Below are 22,461 nucleotides of genomic sequence, written 5' to 3' on the forward strand. Positions count from 1 at the left end.
CTGGTACAGTCACTGTTGATTATTTCTATGTGTATTTATTTTTCCAACAGAATACAGACAGATCGAAGGACTGGTACAAGACGATGTTCAAACAGATCCACAAGCTAAATAGAGGTACTGTAGCACAGATGGTTTTTATTTACCTTAAAAGACCACCTTGATGACATTTTGTTTCATCCATATGAAGAATTTTACTGGATCTTAAATAAAAGCATTTAATGTTAGTTAGTGTGTGCTCTGTACCACCGAACTCAACCAATGTATTTGAAATCTTTGAAGTTAAAGGTAGGAGAACACTGAAGTCCAAAGAAAGGTCTGAGTTGTTCTGAAAGGTGAACTGCAGTGCCCTCATGAAATCAACTAAACTATTTGAGACCAGAAAAGCTGATAATAATTCCACACACTTAGGGAAAATAGATCCCTGAACTCCAGTTTACCAGCTAACCCAATCTACACACTTTTAAAATACAGTATGTTATCTCTGAAACTTCTTTGTGCATAAGAGGAAACTTTTTACACTGTCAAGCTTTAGTACCTGTGCAACAAAGCAGGATTTGAAGTTCACTGAAACCAGTGGGTTTCCATTAATTATTGGTGAGTTTAGAATGTGAATTCTGCTTTTTCAAAACCCTAATCTTTCTCCTTTGAAAACCTAGAATTGTGATGAGCCCTTACAAACTTCACAGTGGTGAAGTCTCAGGGGATTCCCACCTCGGGGCACTTCTATGCCTGACTGCTGATACATTCACATTTTTCTGTGTGAGAAATGGCTGCAGTAGCACTTGCAAGCTGACTCCTCTGAACAGCCTGACACACAGGCAAGCACAGCTCAGATCTGTGCTTCTGGAACCAAATGCAGAGCATGCAAAACTGGAGCTGTATTTGCTGTTGCAGGTGCTACACTGATGAGCTTTATGCATAGATAAATGCTGTGCTGCAGTGGATGGGATGAGGAGTTGAACTATTTCCTAATCCTGCTGCTCCTAACAGAGGTTCTTTAGCTCAGCTAAAGCCCATGCTCAGATGGAGGAGAATGAGTTCAGTGCCCTTGGCTTCCAGGATCTCTCCCAAAGCCCAGACATGTAAGGCAGCAATGAACAAAGAGGCATTCTAGGTTGTGTCATGCTAGAACATCAGCATGAGAGGGACTGTAGTCAGCTTGAATGGATTCTTGGCTTGCCCTTCTTCCCCTTAAAACCTGTCCTTTCTGTTCTTTTTTGCAAATCATGTTCCTCTCCTTAGACAATCCTGAAGAAAACCCTTATTGCCCTACCTACACATTTCCTGAACTTCCTGAAATCCAGCAAAAAACTGAAGGTACCAGAAGTTTAGTCAGAGTATCTGTTGTCTTGTGCTTTGAGTTAACTGTACTATAGTGCCCTAATAATAACTAGATTCAGGTTCTAGTTTTCTGTTACACTGCCTCGAAATTCAGTTATTCCCAGTATACCTTCTTGTGTGATGCATAAAATAACTAAATCTTTGCTAATCCATTAATCTCTTTTAAAATATGATACCATTTACCCTAGTGTTATTAAAGTAGGGAATAAAATCATATGGTGATAGAAGTTGGGGAATGAAGCAGAACTTCCACTTCACTGTGGATACTCTCAAAATCCACTGCTTTTCTCTGCTGCAGAAGACAATCCTTATTCTCCTACATACCAGTTTCCTGCGTCTACTCCTAGTCCTATCTCTGAAGGTAATAATTAAGGTCCATATCTATTTTTTCCGCACAAATGCTGCCTTATCAATTTATTTTCTTCCTGGAGTTTTTTCTAGTTGCTGAGCTTTATGCTGCCTCATAATGATTTGCTGCACTCTAGGCATTGCCTTGACTGTATGATGCCTTTTTGGCTTTGCAGTGCTCCTCTGGCTTTGTAACTAGTATTTGACTAATGCTGCAAACTCAGGGTTTGCTTGGTTTTCTGTACTTATCAGTTGCGTGTGCAGTGATTATTTAACATGTCTAGGTTGCTGACTTTATGTGTAAAGATGGGTTTAACTGAGATTTCTCCCCCCACCCCTTCCAAATCAATAAATTTCATTAATTATTTGCTTTTGGTTTTTAACATTAACATAGTATTAGGGCCAGACCCAGAATGTCACTGAAGCATATTAGTAAAAAGGCTACTTGCTTCAGTGGGTTTTGGATCAGTCCCTTAGTGTAGTCTTTTAAAATAAAAATAACTTGATAGCATAGGTTCAGGGCTGGTCTTAGGTGCACCTGGCATATCTAGGCAAGGGCAGAGTCTGGATTCATCAGCACATCTTGCAACTTGAAATAACACTGTCTTTACCTTATCTCTTCATGTGCTCAGCAGATTCCTTTAAAGTTCATATTCAAATCAGAATACTTTGCAGGCATGTTTCAGGGATGGTGAAACAGCACCTGTTGCAGTGATAATTGTGTGACTGTGCAAAATATTTATATATGAGAAACACTGGAATCTGCTGCAGACATTGGATGTTCAGACATTTCCTGATTGGGAAGTTGTTTGTGACAGCCTTGTTGGCTTGGTGCTTTGGTGACAGTTTAGATCCTGCAATCTAGGAACTTGCCTACTTAGCCTGTGCCTCAAGCCAACCCTGGTGAGACTATTAATTAACCATTTTATTCAATATTTGTATTAAACATCTGGTGGGTATTGTGTAAGAAGAAAGCATGCAGTATGAGCTGAGATACTCAAAGAAGGAAAGGAAATGTAAGATGTATTTTACTGTTAAAATGAATGTGGATGAAGTGTCATACAGGTATCTAAGATACTTAATTTCTTAGTGAAATATATTAGGTGAAGAGCCTTGTCTTGCAAATTGTAATGCAGGGTAAGTGATTTTCTCTTGGCAGAATGGTATGTGGGTATGAGTGTGAGAAACACTGTTTCAGTAATTAATGGATAAAAGCATTTTACAGAGAATATTTCCTTGTTCATAATGAGGTTTGAAAATCCTTTTTACTCCTCTAGGCTAACAAAGTTTTCAAACTCCATTTAGACAATATATTAAAGAGTCTGTTCTCCCATAAATGTTTCCTATGCACTTAAAAATGTGCATCTGAAAGTAATTTGCTGGTTTGTATAGTGGAAATTTTATTGGACTAAACACTAATTTCTATTCTCAATATATTGGGAAACATTTCTCTAATATTTGCTTGGATTCTTTTCTTGATAAGAAATACAAAATAATTGATGATGTAGAAGAGTTGGAGGGGTTGCAGGACATGTTTCATGTTTGGAAAACACTTTAAAGATCCATAATCAGTGGCAGTGTTTATACAGAGGTGAATTGGAGCGTCACTTTAATACAATTAATGTCAGAATGGATTGATGCATAAGACCTCCTAGAAGCATCAAGATCTGGGCTCCCTTCAAAAATATATTCAGCATTTCTGAAACCATACAGAATATGTCCAATCCATGAAATGAAGTCCAAGCCTGCAGATTCTCTACCACCTAGAGGGAAACAGCCTCTCTTCTTTAAAGGAATCAGATTTTGAAGTTACAAACTTGTGGTAACCTGCTTTGAGAATGGATAGAATGAAGCTTTGAGAAACTGATGATGTTATTTTAATGCTCAATTCTGATTTGCTCTTTAGTGTTATCAAACCACTCCAGATTTCTGTTTCCATATTTCTTGTATAAAAAGGAAATAAATGTAGACACTCCTCTTCATAAGATACTCAGAGACAAAACATAGCTATTCTCATTATTGTAGATATTAGAATATAAGAAATAGGAAAATAGCCATTATCTGAAGTGAATTTTTATTGTATGGTTTTTCTTGTTTGAATGACAAGCTATAATGAATGTTGATATTTCTCTTCAAGTAAGTAAGTATAATTATCTTTTATTTATTAACAGCACTAAAGAAGATTATTAGAGGTGAATAGCTGTGAAAGTTGTTTTAGACATTTGTTTGTCTGTACTTGTAGGGGCTACTGAGTTTTGTGATTTACCAAATATTTTTTTGTCTGAGTAAATCAAACTTGTATTTAAGAATACAGGTAATTTTTGTCAACAGTTCAGTGTAATATGGATATTTGGTTTTTGTCAGTAAGGTTTAAAAATAGGAATTGGACTTCTTAACCTGAAGGTTATGATGAGCATACAAAGACTCAATAACCATCTTTTTGGAACTTTAACCTTCTAATTCATTCACCAAGAGAACTAAAGCAGATAGGTTAGAGGTTTAGACTACCCTGAGCCTTCCTGAAAGGCTTAATGAAGGCTTGAGTGCAACTTCAGGTCAGCTGTGTTAGCCAAATTGTTTTTTTCCAGCAGATGAGATTGGCTGTAGTATCTGATCGATGTCCTCCATGAGAGAAAATTTAGAAGTTGTTTCAAGCTGTTGATTGTCATAACTAATTTCACATAACACTTTTTTTTTAAAGTTTGTGGGTTTTTTTAATCCAGTTGATTCTATCTTCATCTTCTTTGTTTTTATGTGTTTTCCTCTGTCACATTGAGTGGTTTCTTTGCAGAGATATTAGTAATACTTTGGCTCACAATTCTCTTCGCAGTCACAGAATCCCAGAATATTCTGATTTGGAAGGGACCCTCAAGGATCATCAAAGCCCAACTCCTGACCCTGCATGGGACACCCCTTAGAGTCACACCATGTTCCTGAAAGCATTGTCCAAATACTTTCTGAACTCTGTCAGGCTGGTGCTGTCACAACTTCCCTGGGGACCCTGTTCCAGTACCTGACCACCCTCTGCGTGAAGAACCTTTTCCTAGTGTCCAACCTAAACCTCCCCTGACAACTTCAGGCCATTCTCTGGGGTCCTGTCACGGTCCCCCCAGAGCAGAGATCAGTGTCTGCCCATTCTCTTCCCCTCAGAGGAAGCTGTAACTGCAGTGAGGTCTGTCTTCAGTCTCCTCTTTTCCAGACTGAACAGACCAAGTGACCTCAGCTGCTCCTCATGTGGCTTCACCTCTAGACTCTTCACCATCTTCATTGCCTTCCTTTGGATGCTCTCTAACAGCATCCAAAGGAAGGCAATGCAAATGGTGCAGTCACAGAATCACAGAATATTCTGAATAAACAGAATACTCCAAATACAAGAGTCATATGTGATTGTCAGCAGGACCCATCAGCTGTATTATTGTGTTTAATACTTAATGAATTGTTTTAATCACATACCATGGCCTTTGGATCCTCTATTTATCTCTCAGCTTCTGATAAAGTGGATCTATAGCCCTTGCTGTAGAGGAGTTTTATGATAAAAAGGGATTATTTTCTGAAGTACTTTGAGAGCCTGGAAAAAGGTATTAGTGTAAATAGTATATTAATATTTATATCTAATCTAGGAATTATTTTCAAATGCAATTTTAACCTCATTGGAATTTTATTCTTTAGGATCCTCTCCCTGTGGTAAGTATTGGGCATATCACTGAAATTATGGTGAATGCATTAGTAGAAGAAATTAAAGGGTCTCTGGTGCTTTTTCTCTTGGACTTTTTTGACTCATTTGCAAAATGCTTTTGTCTTTCAGATGAAGATTCTGATTCATTCTCTCCACGTTATTCCTATTCTGAGGACAGTAAGTAATTCACATTTCTTGTTTAATCTGTCAAAAAGAAAGGGCATGTAAAGCATGTATTTATTGGCCTCCTGTCCAGTTCACCAATATTCCTCTATGTGATTTCTCCTACAGGCAGAACCCAAGTTCCCCGCTCCAAGAGTGAGATGGACAATATAGATTCAGAGAAGGTTGTGAAGAGGTCTGCCACTTTGCCACTGCCAAACCGTGCTTCATCACTGAAATCAAGCCCAGAAAGGTGATCTGAACTAAGCCTTATATAGATCAGCTCTGGAAGAATATCTGAAAGCTGTCGATGGGAAGGGGTTAAAAGTGGAAGCCTTAGATCGACAGCTCCAGTTAAAGTTTTTTGGAAGTAGGATATGTAGTTTTTACTCTGAGTCTTTTACTAGGTGATAGTGGACCCCTGCATTGTCACAACCCAGTCCCCCATTCTGTCTGTCTTTTCCATCAGGCATCACACAGCCTGTTGCACAGTCTCCTGTCTTGGTCAAGAGTTGGGTGTCATGCTTATACAGTGCCTACCACATAGGCACAGTGGAAACTCTTGGCTCGGTGTGACTCTGTAAAGGTACCTCAGAATACAAGTAGTGATAATTGTGGAGAAGCAAAATTTGGATTTATGTTGAGTCTTGGTAAAAACTTAGTTTCATTTTCCATCTCTGAGGAATCTTAGCCATATGAACTTACCTGAAGTAGGTTCTAGTCAGCAGTGTCATTTCTGATCTTCAGGATTACTTCCCTCCTGGTTTTTTGCTTTGGTTATTACCATGTGTTTCAAACCTTTTTGTAACAGTAAGGAATGCATGTACAAATGAAGGGAAAGCAGAATGAGCTAAGAATATTTTATGTCCTGCTGAACTTTCCCAGCTCTTGAACTATTCTTCCCTCCTTTACCACCTTCTACATGCTCTTAGTGTTTTTCATTTGCTGCCTCATATGAGCAAACTGTAATTTGACATATCTGCTTTAGTGAGTGTCTCAGGTCACTGGATTAGGAGACAAAATTTACTGATAGAAAGTGTCTTCCTTATGCAGGAATTGAAGATATAGTGTATTTGCCCTCTGCAAAAACTCTTGCAAGTGAAAGGATTACCATAATTAATGTTTCCTATTATCTAGTAGCAAACCAGTGCCTCACCAGAATTTTCTTTGTGGTTGGAGTCTTTAATTAATCAAGTTAGTTTGGACAGGAAAGATCATCCTTGTTGAAATTTGTGCACTGTTTGTATGCCAATCATTTTGGCTGTCATCTTGCCTTACTTGAGAAAGGAAAAAATATTAAATGAGTTGTCTTTGTCTCTTCTCAGCCAGTGGAGAGAGTTTAGGCAGCTCAGTGGTTTGTTTCCATCCTAATAGATCAGAAGTGTAAGGGAGGGGAAACCTTGAGCAGCAGTTTTGCACAGATGCCTCAGTTTTGTTTGGTGAATTCTGGGTGAGATGAATCCACATACACATTGCCAATCAAAGACAGCGTGCCAAGAGCAAAATCAGAATTAGTTTATCATCCTAAAAGAGCTGATTGCTCAGCTTTTTGGAGAACATTTTCTGCATTAGGTGTCATCATATTCTGCATTAGGTGTCTGATTATATCCATTTTGAGACCAGCAGAAACTTGTAGCATAAGGACCCTGAATGCTTTGTGACTGTTGTTGTTTCGGCTGTGTTGGTATAGGCACTGCACAAAATTTTAGTGGTTTGGATAGTCAATGGACTGCTCTTAGCCATATTAAAATAGAGCCTGAGATAATTCATTCATGTGTCTAGAAAAAAACCTCCTCTTGGAATCCAGAGTGCCCTCAGAATCCAGAGCAGTGGTAATCAGGTAATCAGTGATATGGCTAAAAGGCAGAAGTTTAGGAAAAGTAATTTAATCTGAGTTCTGCCTAAAGTTTGGACATGTTTATATTTGTGATCTTAGTTGAAGCCTGTCATTAAGGTGTTTCCAAAGGGGAAAGATTTAGAAGTCTGGAAGTTTACTGAAAGTTCTTAGAATAACTCCCCTCCACACCAGTTGTTTCAGCAGCTGAGCTATTTCCAACTGCCTGTGATAGATAAACAAATACCTGTCTGGAGCCCTATCTGAAGTGTTCCTCTTTTAACAGTCTCTTTTCTTAGGTTAAAAGTACCCTGATAAAACCATAATATTAGGGTAAAGCACCAGTTTATCTCCACAGAAACCACAGTATTTTGGGTAATTGATCTTTCTTTCCTCAGGACTGACTGGGAGCCTCCAGACAAGAAGGTGGACACCAGAAAATACCGTGCAGAACCCAGGAGCATTTATGACTATCAGCCAGGGAAGTCCTCTGTTCTGAACAACGAAAAGATGGTAATGTTTGATTTATTCTAGTTTGTGGCTTTATCCTGTGATTATGAAATACTCTCTAAATGCTTGTATGGTTCTATTTGGATGGGATTCCTTATGCTGACATTGCAGTGCTTGTATGATGTTTTTTGAAACTGTTCTGCATAACTTCCTAACATTTTTGTTCTCTCTAAAGCAAGATCCAGGGTGGATTGAGAGGCTTCTTTCCTTTTGGACGTGTTGTTTTCCATGTTAAGTATGGATCACTAACCCTAGTTTTTAATCCATGTTTGACACTGTGACCTGTTCAGCAGCTGTTTTGCCAGCTGTACTTTTTCTAGGGCACAGCATTAGCTGATGCAGGAGGGTTGAAGGCATTATGCAACAGAGAAGGCAGGTTCAGTTTCTATGTTCCTCTGATGCTTTAAACACTGAACTAGTTTTCAGAGCTCCTTTAGTGTGCCTCAGTGGATGCCTCTGAGGTACATTAGGATATGGTCATTTTCCCTGGGCTGCTTTTTTCCTCAGCTGGATCTCACCACTTCTCTGACAGAGGTGGCAGGACTCAATGTGAGCTCTCCAGCGATGGTGAAATGTAACCTGGCATATTAAGTGAGCTGTTTCCAATTTCAGTCTGAATTAGTAAGCAGTGCTGTGAATTGTGACAGCTAGGGTCATAAAAAAGTCTCTCTCTTCAGCCTTGGTTGAGAATACTTGACAAGGAACAGGCAGAGAGATGATGATAACCTCATCAGCCAGTCCAGTATAAATCAGCACAGATCACTAAAGGTGTCCTTCTGTGGTGCAAGTGTGACACTGTAACTGCTCGAAAATACTGAATGTTGTTAGTAGTGTACAAAGATAGTGCATAAAGATATAATTGTTCTATAAAGACATTAATTTGAAGGATTCAATTAGAACTGCTAATTGCATGTGAGTTTCCAACATGTAAGTTGTACCTTAACAGCTCAGACATTGATCCGTGCATGGAATAGATAAAGGAATACTCCTGAAAAACCTGCCTAGGATTTTACACAATAGTGAATAGCAATTTAAATCAATAGAAATGTAACAATCAAGTCTGATGTGGGACCTGATGCTTCTCCTTAGTATTTTGGTGGGTTTTCTTTTTTCCTTCCAAGTGTAATCAAGGTCCATCACTTTTTGAAGATGCTGCAACCAACCTCTTTTCACACCTGTTTCCCTTCATTGACTTCAACAAAGTTGCTCCTGATGGGAGCATGATCCCAGTGCCTATTGCAATGGGCGGCGGAGGGCTCCCTCTTGATACCACTGGGTGTTGGCTCAGCCCATTAGAGAAGTGCCAGTGAGGAGTGGTTTGAACATGGTATGACACCTCCATTCCTGCAGTCCATCCTGGAGCCAGATTTCCGCTGACTTAAACATCAATTTTGTCTCACGGTAAACAGACAAGATTAAAACTTGTGGCAAAAGGCCAGCTTCATCTGTGTACTTAAGCATTTGCAAAAGGTCTGTCATCACCAGTGGCACTGTTTACGTGTTCAGACTTCATCAGGTACTGAACTGAGCTGTGGAATCAGAGTCTAAAAGACACTGATGGTTCTACAAGCAGATCCATCATCAGCATAACTGAAAAACATTTTATGTACAGAGCTCATCAAAACCAAGATGAAGGTGATAGCTGTGTTACTTCCAATGTTATTTTATGAGCTTTAATTTGAAGCCATAGACCAGAGAAGAAAGAAGGCCTTGGAAATAGTAGCTTCACAGTCTCCATCAGTCTCATTAAATATAGCAGTACCATAGTGGTTAGTGACTGCATCTTTCAGACAGGTGCAGGAGATTTGTGAATATCACCTGGTAATCACACCCACAGCTGTGACTATCAGAATCCCAATCCAAAACCATTTCAGAGCAATGAATAGCCTGCTGTTGATATCACTGGGCTTTGTTTTAATGTAGACACAGTTATATAAGATGAGTGCTTTTAGCTGGAGTGCAGTAAATAAAAAAGAGAGGTATTGATTCCTTTATGCCTTTAAGAAATAGCCAAATCATTCTCCAGGCCATCAGGCATTAAACACGATGTAACTATTTATCTTGCATTTCCTCTCATTCAGCATCAATCCTGAGCTCTTTTCCTAGAGCTTTTTTTTTGTGGTGCTAATGGCTATGGCAGAATCTGGGACATATAAGTCCAGCACTTTTGTCAACTGCCTCAGTAACCCCATCACAAAATTATTTCCATGAGGACGTGCATCTGTGGGGCTCCTTCTTCCTTGTGATGGAGCACTTGGGATCTTACCTGCACAGCAGACATAATGTGTGTATATTTTTAATGCACCGAGATCCACTCTGTCTTTGACTAGGTATACTGAAATGCAAGAATTAGCTAGATATCTTTTATCCCACACTTTTGGAGAGTGGTACCTCAGAAGCTTTAGCAATGGACTTTTATTCTCTTACCTCACCAGCAGTGTTTTCAATCAGCTACAACTATTTCAGTTTTTTTTTTTTTTGTTTCATTAAGACAGATGGTATGAATGAAAGGGAATTTCCTTTTCAGCTGTACTGTTTTCTGTCCTGTCTGATTTTCCTCCATTGTAGTTTTGTCTGATATTCTAACATTTATTTGTGAAGAAACATGTAATATTGTCTCTCTATCCATCCTTTCAGAGATCTTAGGGTGCGCTCTCTCTGACATGTGTCTTGTATGATTTAGAAAACCACCTTCCACTCTGTTTGCAGTGTATAGAACAGGGTTTCTCACATGTTCATGTGCTGTTAAAGATGCAGTATTTGATTCAGGTCTTACTGAGTCTCTATTTTTTTAACCAAATGAAGCTTTAAAATAATAATAATAATAATAATAATAATAATAATAATAATAATAATAATAATAATAATAATAATAATAATAATAATAATAATAATAATAAAGTATATGTAGCTTTTGACTTGATAAAAGTGTCTGACAGTAGGACTGACAGACTGCTGGACTCTGCTCTTCCATTGAGTCTCGCTGTGACTCTGGGCAAGCTGCATAATCTCTCTCTCTTTGTGGGTCTCCTGACCTGTAAAATGCAATTCATTCATATTCATGTTGGTCCCAATGATGCTATTGGGCTTAACTGATGTTTTCAAAGCAGTTCATGGCCTTTATGAGAAACATGCAATAGAAATACCAAATTATAAGGCTTAATATCTACATTTTAAAATGGAAGCCATGGGATCTGCATCTCTAACAGTCCCTTTCCGTGTATTCTTTGCATAATGTTATCCTTCTCTTTCTTCCATTCCCCTATCACCAATTCCTTTAGACTCGGGATATAAGCCCAGAAGAGATAGATTTAAAGAATGAACCTTGGTATAAATTCTTTTCGGAATTGGAGTTTGGGAAACCGGTAAGTTTGATAGTTGCAATGACCAATGAAGTCAACCTGCCTTTTTTTTAATTTTTTTTTTTTTATGATTGTCACATCTCTTTCCTAGGCCCTAAATCTGAAACAGCTGCCTTACTCATTTAAAGATGTGATTGTACATAATGTCATCCTGGTACTAACATAAAGCAGCTGTTCTGTGGCCACTTTTAGTGTTTTGAAGCCATTTACAAACATTCCCCACTTTCCAACACTATGTATCAACAAGGTAATACTTTTTCCCACACCATAGTTCAAACTGCATTTTTGTTGTTAATGTTAGAAATAATACCCTGCTCTCATTCTTAAAAGGCCATATTCAAAGCCCTTATTCTCCTTCTGCCTAACAAGATCTAGGACAGCTGATAGATAACTTTAAGTCAAGGAGAGTTATTTATTCCTGTCCCTGGCTTGTAAACTGTAGGTCAGTAATTTCCAGCTCTCCATAAACAGATCACGACCTTGTTTCCTGCTTATTTCCTTATGCATGTAGCTGCCCATTGCATAAAATGGGGGGCACTAGGGCACTAGCCTGTGTTGAACAGCCCTTGCCTTTCCCTGGAAACAAAGGAGTCTGAGAACAGTGTTCTTTCTTCTCAAATAGAGCTGTGTTGCTATGTGTGGAGACAAAAAAAAAAAAAAAAAAAAAAAAGCCTTAATTTCCCCTCCGGAAAAGATGAACCAAAGCTTAATTATTAAATCAAACAAAGAACATTTTGATGGAGGGAACACATCAGTGGTCATGGCTACTGGGAAAAAATGTGACTTTAAAGCATTTTATGGCCTGGTTCTTACTGATTAAACACTATTCATTTAGTTATTAAATATTTTTATTAAGCTACTCTTACTGCACCAGAGGGTTACTACCAGCCTCTCACACATATTCAGACATACTGATGGTTTCTCATTTCTCCTTTCCCCTTGAGGTCAGTATTCAAATGCCCATGCACACAAATTTTGAGTGCTGATGAGTTTCCATGTGTGTACAACAAAACAGAAGTATTTTTTAAGGTTCAGTACTGACTTCAAAGGCAACTGCACATGGACACCAGAGAGCAGTTTTCCTTTAAATCGAGGCTTTGTTCTGGCAGAAGTGGCAAAGTTCCTCTGCACAGAATGTAGCTACCTGGAGTTGTGTGCTCAGTCTGATCACATAATAAAATTAGTATAATTTTTGCTGGAAAGCAAGGATGTGTAGTGGTTAAGTTGTCCAGCCTTTCATAGAAAACTATGTTTTATAGCTATGGGCCTTCCATCCTAAGCTAAAGAAGTTTCAGCAGTGTTTGAGATGAGACCTCCTAATGTTTAGGCAGTAAAAGTCAGATAAATCTCACCTGATGAGACTTCTAAGTGTTGTCAATGTAAGGATTTAACTCCTCACAACTTGTCATGGTTTAAGGTTTCCACAGTGAGAAGGAACCTGTTTATCTTTGTTGCCATGTAATTAATAGCCATCTGCTTTTGCAGTGAGTGAAAGTTTGTCATCTCTGTGGTCCTTTAAGTTAGTGTGAGTTAATGGAAAATGTGCCAAAGAAAGAAAAGCATTTATGCCCTTGGTCCTTGCTACATGTGGGGGTATACCTGTTCTTTAGAAGTGTGGATTTGTGCTTTTAGTCATGCAGCCTTGGCCTTATTCCAGAGGAGGGTATCTCAAGGCAATCTGTCTCATGTTCAGCAGACCATCTGTTCTGGTGACAAGTTACCCACCTTGATCAGGGCACTTTTGTCAAGTGCTGCTCTCTTATAAGGCCTGCCTTGAACTTGCTTCAGTTCCGAAGCCGTGCAGCCATGGTCCCCAGGAGCTATGCCAGTTCCTGAATGTGGAACTCCAGAACCAGTGCATCTGTGTCAGGCACTGGAGTTCAGGATGCCATCTCAGACTTTTGTAGCTGGCAAGCCTTTTCTGAGCTTTGTTGCCACAGCCTAAAGAACATGCATTTTGTAGCTTTGCTCACTCCAGTAATGGGAGTCCAGTCCAGTCTTTTACTCTGAATAATCCTGCCTGATACTAATATGTTCATCCAAACAGGAAAAAATCCATTTTGAAATCAGCCCTTTCAGCTGTAGGATGAATTGGAAATAGCTAGTTCCCAAACTTTCTCGTATCCCACTCTGTCCACCAAAAATCCCCACAAACAAACCCCAAACCAGTGAAATAAAAAATAACAATTCTGCATTCTCATTGCCCCACAATGCCACCACGGGAAAATCAGCCATTTGTTCACATGGTATGTATTCATACGCTGATGGAAGTGAGAAAGATTTTCCCTTTTCTTTATCAAAGGCCCTTGGTTTACCCGTTCCTTTTCAAAAGAAGAATGAGCAAAACAAATGCTTTTTATGACTCTGTGGTTCTCACCCCCATTTTGTTTTGTTTTTTTTTTTTTATTAAGAATGCTTTAACCAACAGCTGTGGCACCCTCTAGAGAGTCCAAAATCCCTTAGAGCACCTTGCAAAAAAAAATTCTGAAAACATTACTGAAAACAGCCCCTTCCACACTGCATGTATGTTCCCTTTTTCCCCCCATGATTTCCTGATATTTATGCTATAGCAGATTTATCCCTCTTTCTCTTCTCTTTCTCTGTTGTGGTTTGTTGTTATTTTATAATTTCTTTTCAGTGTTGATGCAAATTCCCTATTGTATTTCCCCTCTGTTCTAATCCAATTTCCATATTCTCTGTGATGTCTTTCCTTATCTTCATTTCCTCATTTCCTTCCTCTGCTTTCCATCAGCCTCCAAAAAAGATTTGGGATTATACTCCTGGAGATTGCTCTATCCTTACTAGAGAGGATAGAAAGGTAATTGTGTCTCACGTACGTTGCACTACAGCATCTAGCGCGTATATATGTGTGTATGTGGTTTTCTTTTCTTTTTTTTTTCTTGTAGCATTGCTTGGGTTTTGTGTGCTTGTGAGTGATTTTCTTTTTTAATTGGGCTTGAGCTCATTACCCTAACAATTAAGTAGCTAGAAAATTGATTTAATAAACAATTCTGAAATCATGATCAGCCATAATTTAGAGTGGTTGTTTTGCTATCTTGACTTGCAATGATAATTGTACTAACAGCATATTGCGTATTATTACAGTATCTTTTTTTTTCTTTACAGGTGGGTTTTATAACTTTATGGTTTGTAGAAATAGATTCTAGCAGGCCTGTGCATCTCTTGATTTTAATGTTAATTGCCTAAAACTATTTCCTCTATAATGATTGAAACATGATTAGTTGCTAGTGATTTTCTGTGTATTGTCCATACCACCTTCCTCTTTTTCGATTAAAAAGGCTCTCTTTTTTTTTTTTCAAAATTAACATTCCTTTGGTTTCCCCTAACCCTAAGCATTGTTTTCCCATTCTTCTTCTCCTTCTTTAACCAGAGTGATCTAGAAAAAGACCTCTACCTCTACCAGACTGAGTTAGAGGCAGATTTAGAAAAAATGGAGAAGCTTTATAAAGCACCACATAAAAAGCCACAGAAGGTATTTCCTATTCTTTTCATGCTGCCAATCCCCATTTCCAAACTCTCTGCTCTAATCTATTCACTGCTGGATGATTATTAAATGAGGTTGGGATAAATAATGGTTCTGAGCGTTCTGACTGCATGGCTTGCTGTGTTGCTGTCAGAAATAATAGAATGTGATGCTGAGAATCCAGCTTGAAATCCATTTCAGATACAGTGATTTTGTCTCTCTCCCCACCACCACGTCTGCATTCAGCTGCTCCCACCCCCATCCCAGTCCCCATTTCAGGTTTAGAGTTCAGTGTCTGCAAAAAAACCCCTCTCTATTTTTCACATGAATAGGCAGCAGCAGCAATCAGCTTAAAATTCTTGGTTGGCGTGTCACGTCATCATCTCATGCCTTTCAAGCGTGTTGCCATCTACTCTCCCTTCTTACAAGCCCTGCTCTCTGCTTGGAGCTCACGCCTACCCAAGATTTTGGATATTCCTGAGAGATTTTACACAATTTTCCTTATGCTGCACCTTGCCGTGGCCTTCTAGGGCAGGTCAGCTGCTGCTGCTGCTTCGAGGGTCTGCAGCACTCGAACCATGAAATGATAGATTAATTGGTAACACGCCATTTTTTTCTTTTTTTTTCTGTTGCTGATTTTTTTTGAAGCTGCGGCATTTCACCAGGACTTGGAAAAGCTGCTTTTTCAAACCCAAGATTTGCTTTTTCTTCCTGGATAGAAACCCTCACATAGATGAGGGGACACCAAATAGAGAATTGCTTCTAAAATTGCCTTCAATTTTTAAATAACGTGTCTAAGAAGCGTTAGATGGATTTAAAGCAAGCAGCTAAGAACTGGCTTTTGCTATTGAACCTCTGCAGCTGGCATTGCTTCTCTTAAGTAAGGAAACTGAACTGAAACGTCGCTTTTCTTTTTAGAGCTTTGATATTTTTTGAACGCTGAGGAATGTATTGTGCTGCAGAAATGTAATACACCTTTAAAGCAAAGGCGGGCAGTGACCGGTTGGGGGAAAGCTTGGGGAAATAATTATGAGCATGTGTCTCCTGGTCATGGCCCAGCTGGTTATCTCTTCTTGCTTTTGGCTTTATTCACAATGACTCATTTGCAGACAAAAGAATAGGCACTGCGAAAAGGCATCGGCTGTGCTAAAAACCTGTCACTGCCCTGAAGGAACTCACGAAAATTGGTGCTTTTCTGCCAAGACATTGACAGCTTAAATTGCATTTAGATTTAAACCTCAATGTCTCCTATAGGCTAATATTGAAGTAATAGATGAAACATTTTTTGAAGCCTTTTTCTTTCTCCTCACGTGTAAGTGCATATCAATGACTCCTTTGTTTGGACTTTTGCAGAATACAGCAGGTGTTACTCCTCTGGAAACTTCCACAGACCATTCTTCCTAGTAAGTTTTTCAATTGCTTGTTGATGTCTCTTTTAAAATCTGAGGTCATGTGGGACAGGGTGTTGGATGTTGAAAATGCTTTGGCTTTTTGGGGGATGGATATAGTCAAATGCATGTACCTTAAGAATTATATATGTGCTTTAGGTGAGTCCTGGTACCCTGTCTGCTTTTTGATCCAGAATGTGTTTTGAAGTGATTATATGACTGATTGCATTGTCTAAGTAAGATTTGCTAATTGTGCTAGGCAGTGGCTTTAAAAAAATCGACAGACCTTTAACTTCATCTAATGAATTTTGCAAATTGACTGTAAATTCATGCAAGTAACAGTATTGAATACACAAAAATTGTTTGTTACACATGTGATAGATTGCCTGCTGCTAGATATTCCATGTTATATGCACCAGATCAGATGGATGCAATTGATGAAAGGCATTAATTTTCCAGCCTACAGGAAGGGAACAGTGGTAGGAGTAACAATATTTCCCAAAGATCTATTGGGCACTACTTTTTCAGCAGAATATAATGAAAAGTATATTCTGTGTAAATGAGTTGTACATGGAATTGGTTTGTTTTAGAAGAGGAGCACAGACATGCAAAATCCAGAGCAAAATGCTGAGCTGTGTTGAGTTATTTGAGCCACAGAGCCAGCCCCTACTGTGAACCTACTGCTCCTTGTAATTGTACTGAATACTCCATGTCCATAGGCACAGTGATCCCCTCTGGGAGGATGGTTTGTTAAAAAAGGCAGTTTCTCCTCCAGATGTCCATTAATACCATGTGTGTTCACTGCCCCTCTGGGGGCCTTAGAGGTCTCCTGTACTTCTTTCAACACAGTTTCCTTCTGTCTGTGTTCATTCTGCTGGGAAGCCCACGCAACCACTGCAACTGCTTCATTTTGGTAGGAAGAGAGCAATAAAATAAATGCAAATCTCAGAGATTAGCAAAAATATATGTTTGCAAGCAACTGGTAGGGTTTCTGTTCATGACAGCAGTATCTGTGCCACACAAAGCATTCAGGAATGCCAGTGGAGAGGAAGCAATCTGAGTGTGCTGGGAATGGGGCACAGGAATGAGGCCCAGTGGAGTTGCATGTTTTTCCTTGCCCTTGCAGGCTGCTTGGCCTCCAATACAGTACTGCTTGCTGGCCTGAATAAGGGAGCAGCTAGTAAAGAGATTCACCAAATACTTCCTCTGTCTCCCCCAGGTTTAGTCCCAAGGACAATTGTTTTAACCCTTTGTTTTTTAACCACTAGGCTAACAACTAACATCAGGGTAACTAGTCCCTGCAGCAACTGGCTGGGCTTCCTCAGCTAGCTGTCAAAGAGATGCACTCTTTATCAAAGAGATATCCCTGATAAACAATAGCTTTGTAGCTATGGGTCTGTTTGGGCATTATCTAGGTTGAAAAACTGACAATATTCCTTTTCTTTTTCATGGTGCTTTTCATGAGCTTTTCCTCCAGAAAATAGTTAATGAGACTGCATATGACCTGGTTTTCCTTGTCCGGAAACTAAAGTCATCTTTGTGATCCAGACATTGTGTAATTCCACCTCCATAGCCAGTCCTCTGATGTGTTTAAAGCTTTCTCTTTACCCCAGAAGTACAACATCTATCCAAACTAAACAGATACATGTACAAATTTATCCACAACAAACAGATATAACCACAAACATTTCCAAGTTCTCATAAATTTGAATCACTCTTGGACATTAGGATGTCAAATATTTCTATTCATTGGAAAATCTGTATATTTTTATTTTTTCAAATTTTCCAGCAGTCATGCTTTGGCCTCAGAATAGCTTTGTGTGAGACTCCATCTTATTCTGAAGAGCCTGATTGAGCACAAGAACTGGTATCAGTTTAGCTTAGCTTTTAGGAAAACAGTCTGCCTGATTGCTTAGTAAGTTTTTTGCACCTGGAAAGGCAATTTATACCATAGCATTGTTAGTTATCCTTTTGGAGAGAAAACAGGGAAATCTAGAAATCAGATGTGTGAGCATACTTGTGCTTAGGTTCCTGACTACAAAAAGGGATTTGCAATAAATTTCCAGTCTTTAAAAACCTAAGAAATTAAAATTGTACTAATTTTAACATCATTCTGTTTATATATATGCATGGTAGACCTAAAGTCCAGGATTTTTTATTCCCTGTAGAGGAAGCCTCTGGCAAAGCTGAACAGGATTGTGTGCATCTGGAAGTTCCTCTGGCAATTAAAAATATCCCTTTACTGTTGCTTCTCTGTATAGTCCCTCACTGACAGGCTTCAGAAACTGGTCAGGGAATCTTGAGCTGTAGTGTTGACTGGGAGGCTGAAGTGGGTGAGATGACCACCTGAGCAGCTTTGTAAGTATGGGACAGGCATGGCTAGTGTTTAAGGAGAGAGAACTGGAAGCTGGAAGGTTTTGTGTACTTCCAGCTAGCCAGTGAATTTCATTGTGTCTACAAAGAAATCATGCATCAGTTCTGTGACTGTTGTCTCATCTGTAAAACAGAGGGGTGCTTTCCTGCTGCCTGTTTTCTGGGGGACTAAGACTGGAGAGTTCCCTCAAGTGGAGGATGCTTTGGTAGTGCCAAAGGCAGAACACTATTGCAGTGTATTCATAACCTCTTCATCAGCACCAGTTCTTCATGCACAGTCTATTCTGTGTTCACAACTGTGGTTATCTCTTAATTTACATGAAGCTCTCAGCAAGCAGGTGTGACCTCCTGGTGTCCCTTTCCTTTTTGTTGTGTGTTCCAGCTCCACTTATTCACCCAACTACCATGCAGTGAAGAGGGAGTCAGAGCTAGCTGTGGGGGACCCTACTGCCTTGGAGAATGAAAGGCAGATTTACAAGAGTGTGCTGGAAGGTGGAGATATCCCATTCCAGGGGCTGAGTGGTCTCAAGCGCCCTTCGAGTTCTGCTTCCACAAAAGGTGGGTGGTTGGAACACTAACTTCTTCTCCATTCTGCAGAGTGTCAAAAGCCAGGTGATATGGGCAAGCTGTTGCAAGGTTTACAGTACTATTCAAACCAGTTGAGATTTATGCTATTCTTCCACTTTGCCATCCCCCAGTGTTCCCTCCTTTTTTCTCTCAGACCACAATGGCCAATATTTTTAATGATGCCTTTAACTGATCCAGGTTCCTCTTCTCAAGAGAGATCAGCTCCCTCCATTCAGCACCTCAGCCACAGCCCACACCCTCATGTTCTTCCTCAAGGCTGCTTAGGCTGGCCTTGCTATCCATCTGCTCCCACTGCCTTGCCATTCTAGAGCCCTTCCCTGGCTTTTCTGTTCTTCCCACAGCAGTATCTCAGCAGGCCACCCCAGTCTGCTGGCCTGGCTACCCTGGTGTAGCTGGTGCCCTGTTCTGCACAGCCTCCTGCCTGCCAGGGCTGTTCAGAGAATGCACTGACACTGAACCAGCAATTGCTGCCTGAAGCAGCCCTGCGGGCTCCAGGAATGTGAGCCAGAAGAGACCAATCTCCTCCTCTTCTCTCCCCCTGTTGCAGACTCTCTAAAAGAGACAAGGAAGAGCATGACTCCCATCAGGGAATTGTACTGGGGAATGTATCTCTGAGCCAATTTCAACCTAAAAATGGCTTGAGATGGGGAGAGGACTGGAGATGGAATGTGCTCGGTTTCTGAACTGCTCTCCCTAAAAATAGTACATCATACCAAAAAGGTCTCTCTGTCTCCATCTCCCAGCTGTTTTTCAGCATTTTGTCAGGCCTGTAGGGCAGGGAGTCAAACTGGATCTGAACAAAAAAATCTGTTCAAACAGTTCCCCAAACTGCAATTGAACCTGAATGGTTATTTTGACATTTGAATTTGAACTCCAATCGGAAACAGATCTAAAAACTGCAGTTTAAGCTGAAACCAAACTGAATCCTATTAAAAAAGACCCCAAAAACCCAAAAAAAAAAACCAATGTCCTGATCTGACCCTTCAATTTTAAAGCAACCACGGCCAACCACATTGTCTGAAGGACACTCAGCTTATTCCTAGTATGGGGAATGTCTAAGTAGGCATCTCTTGGGTGAGGTCAGCTGATGTGGTGTGCTTGTGCTAGCACAGTCAGCCTCTGGTTGTTTTCTTCCTCCCAGGAATAAACTGTTTGGCAAGCACCGTGGTAAGACCATAGTAGGTGTGATTACAGGCTTGGTATTAAGCCATTTTTGCAATGTTAGTGTCTCTGCATTCTTGCTGACACCCTGATCCTGCCCAGAGTTCAGCTGTCCTTTTCCATGGTGCCACAGCTTCCCTGGAAGCTCATGATGCTTTGCACTTTTTAGGAGGGTACCTTAAAAGTGCTCCAGATTTGCTTCTGGCCAAGCCTCTCATTTTAGAAACCCTAACAGCACTTCACCTACTCCTCTAAGTGTGGCTTGTTTTGCAGTTTCTTCCTGCTTTTCTTTATGTTTTGGAATTTTGTTTCTTTAAGGTGCATTTTATGAAATCCAAGCATGTTCTTTCTCCTTTCTCAATAGCTTTCTAGCACTTAAGCTAACAGGTTGTATTTATTTTATTCTGCATGCTTACCAGTGGATCGTAAAGGTGGGAATGCTCATATGACTGCACCCTCTTCAGTTAATAGCCGAACCTTTAATGCTAGTCATACCGGTATGTTAGGTCACGCATGTAAACATAAGAAGCCTTTATCAGCTGCCAAAGCCTGCATTACTGAAATCCTCCCTTCTAAATTCAAACCCAAACTAGCAGCTCCAGCTGTTCTTGTGCAGGACAAGACGGGTATCTTGCTGTCTCATGAGAAAGCTCAAAGCTGCGAAAACCTTCGTAGCTCCACTACCTTGTTTGATAATAAAAAGGCTTTCATGGTAGACATGGGGGAAAGCATAGAAAACATCTTGATGAAGTCAAAGCAAGAGTATGCCATTAAATCTGGCAGTACCATGAGCCTGCAGGAGTATGGCACCAACTCTAGGAAAGGCTACCTGTTCGCTGCCTCCAGAAAGAGTGGGGTGGAGTTTACAACACTCTATAAAGACATGCACCAGATCAACCGGTCCAGGATCCATTTGGACACAGTTTCCTCCTGCAGCGTGAAAGATATTGCATCTCAGTTTGAGAATGAAGCGAAGGACAGGATGGAGCACAGCCTTAGTCGAGAGGATTCAGAGCAGATCCCCAAAGACACCGTTTCCTCCCGTATCAGTGCCTTTGAGCAGCTGATCCAGAGATCCCGATCGATGCCCTCACTTGACTTTTCCATTGGACAAAGCAAACCCACCACTTCTCTTCAGTCTAAAACTTGTCTGAGTGCTGCATACTCTGCAGAGATTCTTCTGGATTTGTCAAAAGCACACCAAGTAGAAAAGGATGTTCCCAGCTTTGCAGATAAATCCTCCCACTCCTGCAGCAATGTGGAAGACACGGCTTCGGATGTCAGTGATGTCATCCCCATGGACACACTTTCAGCTTGCACTGATGAGATAGATCTTCTCTCAAATGCGTCCAATGACAGTGGCAGCAGCTCCAGCAACCTGAATGGGCCTCAGAAGCATAAAATCAACAGATGCAAAGGCTCATGCCCAGCTTCCTACACCAGATTCACTACCATCCGAAGGCATGAACAGCAGCAGGCCTCCAGGCACCCTGATTCCAAAGGGGATGTCTATGGGGACAGGCACATGCTCCCCAGAAATGTCTACCTAATGAGCCCGCTCCCATTCCGATTGAAAAAGCCCTTCCAACACAAATCCTGCAGAACTCCGCCCCCAGACTGCCTGGCAAGCCTGGCAGTGCCCAGCCCTGAGAACCCAGACGACCCCATACAGCTGCAGGGGAGTGTAGGAAACAAGAGTCACCACTCCCAGCACCAACCTTGCTTCAGAAGCGGGCCTCTTGCTCCCCGGCGCCTGTCCTCCTTTGACATTGTGGAGAGGCTTGGCTACTTCCCCACCATGGGATCTAGCCGGGATAGCTTCATGGGCCGGGCTGACATTCCTGACTCCTTAAACAATGGGAACCCTGTTTCATATGCCCTCTACCACAGCCTGGACACAAACAACAACCCGCAAAGTGAACTTGGGACGTACCTAGGAGGTGGTTTTTGTGTTCTTTACCGGTGTTCCTTTATCTGTCTTCTTTCTTCCATTCTCCTCTTTTCTTCCACAACCCTTGCATTTTTATGTCCCACCTTTACATTCCCTGACTCTCTGATTTTCTCCCCTAGTGTGTCTAATGTCCTTTTGCGTGTCTTGCTGAGCAGTTTTGTTCAGGGCTTGTTAACAGCTGCACTTCTGAGAAACAATTTCCACTGCATTTCTAATCACATCAGGTTCAGTTTATCTCTCAAACAGCTCTGGGGATGCAAGAATCTCAACATGAGATAATTTC

General features: G+C 40.5%; 1 protein-coding gene across 27 annotated transcripts in view; it reads left to right on the forward strand.

Annotated features, from left to right (window-relative positions):
* SORBS1 (sorbin and SH3 domain containing 1) overlaps positions 1-22,461 on the forward strand; it is a 71,961-nt gene that overhangs the window by 27,846 nt on the left and 21,654 nt on the right. For 12 of the 27 annotated variants that reach the window (XM_058029065.1, XM_058029061.1, XM_058029059.1 and 9 more), the window contains 12 exons: positions 51-114; positions 1,243-1,317; positions 1,640-1,702; positions 5,495-5,542; positions 5,657-5,780; positions 7,760-7,874; positions 11,153-11,236; positions 13,986-14,051; positions 14,625-14,726; positions 16,071-16,120; positions 18,861-19,036; positions 20,647-22,167. In XM_058029065.1, coding sequence (XP_057885048.1) covers positions 51-114; positions 1,243-1,317; positions 1,640-1,702; positions 5,495-5,542; positions 5,657-5,780; positions 7,760-7,874; positions 11,153-11,236; positions 13,986-14,051; positions 14,625-14,726; positions 16,071-16,120; positions 18,861-19,036; positions 20,647-22,167 — 2,488 coding nt within the window. The remainder of the gene's footprint in view (positions 1-50; positions 115-1,242; positions 1,318-1,639; positions 1,703-5,494; positions 5,543-5,656; positions 5,781-7,759; positions 7,875-11,152; positions 11,237-13,985; positions 14,052-14,624; positions 14,727-16,070; positions 16,121-18,860; positions 19,037-20,646; positions 22,168-22,461) is intronic. The other 15 variants (XM_058029084.1, XM_058029079.1, XM_058029080.1 and 12 more) reach the window with 7 other exon arrangements.

Source organism: Melospiza georgiana, chromosome 8, assembly GCF_028018845.1.
Source record: "Melospiza georgiana isolate bMelGeo1 chromosome 8, bMelGeo1.pri, whole genome shotgun sequence".
In the NCBI taxonomy this organism is placed as follows: Eukaryota; Metazoa; Chordata; class Aves; order Passeriformes; family Passerellidae; genus Melospiza; species Melospiza georgiana.